The 6,360-nt window shown below is 34.8% G+C and overlaps 1 protein-coding gene across 1 annotated transcript; it reads left to right on the top strand.

Moving 5' to 3' along the window:
* The first annotated feature begins 1,684 nt into the window (after positions 1-1,684).
* Positions 1,685-5,731, top strand: LOC138327243 (uncharacterized). Its single transcript, XM_069273222.1, is given in 3 exon segments — positions 1,685-1,789; positions 3,127-4,018; positions 4,021-5,731. Coding segments are annotated over 3 exon segments (2,184 nt in total). The 5' UTR covers positions 1,685-1,768; the 3' UTR covers positions 5,292-5,731.
* The last annotated feature ends 629 nt before the right edge of the window (positions 5,732-6,360 follow it).

Here is a 6,360-nt window from a genome sequence, read left to right as displayed (position 1 = left end):
TAACAATTTATAAAGTTCCAGCAAAAAGATTTGATTATATAATAATGAAATTTTGTAGGGGGGGGGGGGGGTATAATGTTATTAATATTGATGGTCGGGTATGTTTTCTCTTCATCTGACCGTCATTGTATGTTAGGATTAAGAGCCTTTTATAAAGGTGGTATATGTTAAATTATAAGTTTTGCATTATCCTTTGTGATCCTTTTGTTTTCACAACATAAATGTTATTTTAAAAACTAAAAAAAAATGTTGGCTATATATTCCCCACTCATGATCCGCACGCCCAGTTTTATGAACAATTTCTCAATGTTTTTTTTAACTCCAAAAATTCTCACATATGGTGAGAAATATAACATACTTCTTTTGGCAAATTAATGGGAAAACCTTTTAATTTAAGGAACTTTCCGGTCACATCGAAGTTATATTTTTCTATGGATAATAGTAAGTGTTAACATAATCTGTTAATTTAATGTAAGGTCCGAAGTTATCGGAAGTTAACACATCGACCCACAGTGCATGTATAGCTATTCAGTAAACAACATCGCATGCCATCCATAAGTACACATCTGTAGACCCTAAACCTATATGTTTTAGATTTCCCGTGACACTTTCAAAAATAGACTACCGTGGTTCCTACTGGCTGCTCTTGGTAACATTATTAAAGACACTAAATCTAAAAAAATCTAAAACTAAATGTCACCAAACGTGCCTAAAGTACACGCGAATATTTAATCTAATAGATGTTATGGTTTGTACAGAACACAGACAATTAAACGTTCACACAAAAAAATAAATAAAAAGCGTTTACAACACAAAACAAATGGCCTAGTTCCATCTACAAAATTGTATGAATGATAATGAGCTCTAATTTAAGAAGTGATGTAATCGGTAAAATCCCGGATGTCTTCAAAATATTAATCAAGTAACATTAATTAAACAATTAATTATGGGCAAAGAACTAAGCTCTATATATAGCTACAGAATGGAAAAATCAGTAATCTGGGGTCAATGCGTCCTATTACCAAGATACATTTTTTTTTATTTCTTAAAACTAGACTTAACTTCTTTGTTTCTAATATAGGATATCTTTCTTGATCCAGTATGACACTTATGTGATATAATTCTGAATTTTGTTAAAATTAACGTGAATTGATATCCCCATGACATATTGTTTATTAATTTCAAATTAATCAATTACGTTACAGTTTCATGTTGGTTCACATTCTCAAAGGCCATAGTATCATTACAATATACAACTGCTGTCACCAGATATGTACACTTGTAAAGGAGGCAAAATCGAAATAACTATAGTGATTCAACTCGCCCATCCACACAGGATAACCCATTTTAGTGTGAGTCATACACATATATACACATTACGAATTACGTTGACTTACATACAATGGAAAGGAAATCCCCGAATTTCCGGGAATACAGAGATTGCTTATAATTTATACAGGTATTATGATTTTTCACGTCTTCTTCAAGAAGTATCTCCAGAAAAGTGAACGGTAAGACACTGTTTTACAGATTTTTGCATGTTAACGATAGTATAGATTCAGCCGTTACAAATATACTTACTGATGTATATATATACATGTATGATATATGATATACTCGAACATAGGATTGGCCATGTGCGCGTTCCTTTAGCAGGTTCGTACCAGTTGTAATGGTACAAATGATATCAACGTGGTTAAAATACGGGGTTTCATTCTCACTTGGTTTCATAAAGGTTCTGAAAAATCCAATTAGGGCCACGAGACTTATGGATTGTCCAGCCCAACTTGTAAGTGGACGAACAAGTTTACTTAGTCTGTAGACTCCTTGTTGTGGATGCAGTCACTTCGTCCCAAATTGTTCAACGTGTAGTTACATGTATATGTATGCTAAGACGAAATGCCTTTACCGGGTTCTAAAAAAGAGATACAGCTAGTGTAAAGGTCGGAACGTGACCCCAATATTGTATGTCTACTGTTCCGCTTGATTTGTTTTTCGACTTTGCTGGAGCATTTTAAAGCTAAAATCAGCTCTACCTATATTTTATTCGCTTGAAACTCAGCTGGTACAATTCAAATCGAGTTGGTATTTCTACTTTTCTTTTCTTACATCCGTTTTCTACAAAATACCGGCTGGATTGTCGAGTTTTAAAACATATAACAGTTTTCATAAGGCCTGTTTCAAGATTGTCTTGTAAAGATATTTTAATACTGCAGATTTAGGACTCATTCATAACCTCATAATCTATACAAATCAACACATTAAAATCAGTAACATGTACATTAATGTTAAAATAATGCATAGCCTCAGCATGTAATTGAAATTGTCATCTACATACAATAATAAACATTCTGTTCGATTATAAATGTCACTACATAGTATAAGTTCGATGGTTAGCTGGCGCATTCTAACCATCAGTTTCAGTTTAAGAAAGAACCGATCATTACAATTCAGTTTATACTTTTCTGTAAACTATTGAAATGCTACGCAAGAGGTTTCTTAAAAGTTTTAGATGATTTTTTTTATTGGAAACACCATAACAAAACATTCACAGGTCAGTGAACTTTAACTTCATAAAGCTCTCATTCATCACCGTTGGATTAAGTGTTAGCGCTAGACTTTGACACCAACTATACACCACCTATACACCAGCTGTGTTACACATGTGATACACTTACATTATATAACAATGTCCGTGTGGGCTCGTTACTATGACTGATTATATTATTATCTACATTTATATAAATACGCTTAAAAAACAAACAAACAATAAAACTAAAGGTGAATATTATAACCTTTAATTAGGGTAACAGTATTGGTATTACGTCAGCAAACTGAGCAAGCTTAAAGCTCTTACAATAAAAAAAAATAATGTAATAGAAAAAAAATTATGATTTGCCACAAAAGATGTCTAATACCTGCGTTGAATGTTTTTTTTTACATGTAATTCTAAAAAATCCATTTAATTATATCGTAGTGGTTGAATTTCTCCATATTACATAAATTGTTGGATGTGATAAATGCCTGATATTCAAAAAATAAATTACCTAACAATTTTTGTTATTCAAATCTTATATTTATCGAACTGCTGTTCGCATTGATTTTTATTTTTGTTTTTTTTCACAGTATGGGCAAATAACCATGGAAAAAACACAAGAACATACCCTACGCCGAAACCAGGTGCGGTTAGTTAACGACCTAGATCCTAAAGATGTCCTAGACGTCTTACTTGACGATGGAATCCTTACAGAAAATGACTATGAACAAGTTAAGTCTGGAAAATCACGCAAAGAGCGATGTCGGATTCTCTTAGCATTGCTTCCAACACGTGGACCTACGGCGTATGGTTCCTTTCAACGAGCGCTGAAGCAGGGTATTTACCCGCATTTGGCCGAGTTGTTACATGGCGATAAATTAACTTATGGAAAAGAAACTTCTTCGGACATAGAACGTAGTGAAACTTATGACTTACGAGAACTAAAATGTTCCAGTGCATGCTCAAAATGCAAACCGCTATTTCCAACAAGTTTTTCAGATCCTGCGCTTTCGCTGACATTACGGAAAAACTGCTGTTTACTTGTAGGGAATATAGAGCCATGCGATCTCTTAGATTGGTTTTACCAAGAGTTTGTGCTGGATAGAGATGAATGTGACTTAATCAGATCGGGAAGAACAAGAAAGGAAAGGTTGGTTTTATTTCTTCAGGAGATTTCAAAATGTGAAAATGGCAATGTATTAACTGTTTTTAAGATGTCGTTACGTAGGAAATATAGATTTATCTTAGAGAAATTAGATAGTGAAGCTTCTGATGATGTTGTGGTAGACGAGTCAAGGATAGCTGAACCGGAACTGCAAATCAAAGATCTATGCTATACGGTAGAATGTAGCATCGTTGAACAATGTGATTCATGTTCTCTCTGTAAACATCAACGCCTAGAGACATGTTCCCACATAGATTCAACAAAATTAACAACGAAGTATATCAACTCACATCATTGGCAGAAGACACGGACGAAATTGACGGTTTGTCAACTAAAATGGAACAATTACAAATGTCACAAGCCGATAATGCTACCATACCAAAACATGACTCAGTGCCATTCTCTCAATATCAGTACCATCGACCAAAACGGAAACGTCAAGTTTTTTCACATCAATATTCTAGCGATTCGGAAGAAGATGCGAGTGAGAAAATCTATCGAAAGAAAAATAAGTCAAGTGAACTCCGCGAATCTGACCACACGGAAAATGCTTCAGACGGAATTAATAATTGTTCAGAAAATTCGAAGGAATTATGTGTATCAGTAAATCCTGGATCTTTAATTCCAGGAACTCTTCCGAATAGACGTCTAGAGGTAGCGTTCAATCTACTTAGCACTATGATCAACCAAGGCCAGTACGACAGGTTCGATCGATATTCTACCGGATTAAAGCAAAGATACCAACACAATGCTGATATGATGTGTATATTAGGGTATCTCAGCGCAAGCAAAGACCTATTCAGAACCGATTTTGATTCGGCGAAGAAACATATCACAACTGCTATGGATCTAGTACCAAAGACGTCTAATCCTAAGTACTTCACTCTTGAGTTATTCACAGCATTGACTCGTATGTACATTACGCGGAAGAAGCTTAATAAACTTCAAAGAACGCTCGATGATGCAAAAATGATAATTGCCTCAGATCCGGTGGGCTGTACAGGACGAGCTTCAGGTTGGTTGTATATGAATGACGCCAGAAACATGACAGCTCTTATCAGCATGCTTAATGTACATAAACATAACTTTATAACTACTTACAAAACTCTCCACGAACAGGCGAAGCAAAGTTTCCAGTTGTCTCTCAAAAATTTTCAAAGAGACGGAGGTAAAGATGGTCCTTTTGGGTTCGGCTATGCCCTTTGCAGATTGACAATTTTGCTTCTGCAGTGTGGGGATAGTGGTAGGACAATGGATATACTCCACCCGGCCTCTGAAGACATTGAACTTGCAGGAAGCTACATTCGACACCTAGAGGACTCGGATATACCCATACCCAAGATCTTGGAAGTTCATTTTCTTCTGGCTAAGTCTGATTATCAATACCGTCGTGGTAATATGGTCAGAGCCCTTGAGTGTGCCGAGGCAGCATACAAACTCGCAACTGAGATCAACATGCTGGAATTTACTGACCATGCTCTTAACAGAGTCACCTTCCTGAGGACAAAGACCCCTATTGTTATCCGGGAGATAGGCGAAGAGGAGGCGGAGTGGATTCTATTTGAGGAATCGGCTGACAGCAGTTACTGATTGTGTTATGTGTTACTGTATTAATGTTAACTTGTTTCTTACTATGTAAAAGTTTCACTTGGGAAAGGAATCTCGTAATCGATCTATACTTATATTTGTATCATTTGTTGTTATCCCTACGTTTGCTTGATCAATTTTATTTTATAATTTTCATGCTTGTGTGGGTAATGTACTTCCTAATTTACGCTTATAGTGACACTTTTTACATTTGAAAAAGAATCTGTTATGTTTTATTTCCGTCGTTGGGTCACGTGCACCACGACCGTATAATTGAATAATTGATCATACTTATTGATACAATTTTGTTGTTCTAGTCAGTCATAGTTTTGAGATTATACTATGGGAAAATGTTGATGGTCTAGTCAAATTATGTAGCGATATATCAGAATTTTTACCGTATAGCGGGTTATTTCTATGGTTCCAAAATGCGATTTTGGCTTAAAACCAAATTTTTCGCGACTGTCTAAAATTAATGATTATTTTTTCGCGGATAAATTACTCCAATTTCTGCGAAAATTTACTGTAATTAAATATTTCTTCCTTCAGCTAAAGTTTGTGACATTTTTTTAAATGACTATGGACATCAGAGTATCGACCTGTCTAAAAGTGATTAATGATAACTGTTACTTTTTTCGCGGATAATTTTTTTGCAATTACTCCAATGTTCCGCGAAAATTTCTACCTGTACGGTATATAATTGGTTAAATATTTCTTCCTTCCATGCTAAAGTTTGTAGACATTTTTTTTAAATGACGATGGACATCAGAGTATCCGTTGAAAATATTATCGAATAACCACTCAACGTTTTATCCAAATGTGCTATAAAACCTTATACGTTCAAAGGGAGGTTACTCAATGTAAATTTTGGGAAAACGTGTGTATGCCACATTTCAGCCTTATAATACGAAATTGCGAGATCATGAATATGATTACGCTAAATGTTAAATTTGTCTGTAAAATATAAGAGGTGTACAGTTCAAATGTTTCCACAATGAACACACTGCATGGTTAACATATAATGTATTTTTTATGTTTTAATGAATCATTATTTTACTTTCATGAGTTAGGA

This window comes from Argopecten irradians, chromosome 1, assembly GCF_041381155.1.
Source record: "Argopecten irradians isolate NY chromosome 1, Ai_NY, whole genome shotgun sequence".
NCBI classification, from domain to species: Eukaryota; Metazoa; Mollusca; class Bivalvia; order Pectinida; family Pectinidae; genus Argopecten; species Argopecten irradians.
This window is presented reverse-complemented; position numbering and strand designations above follow the sequence as displayed.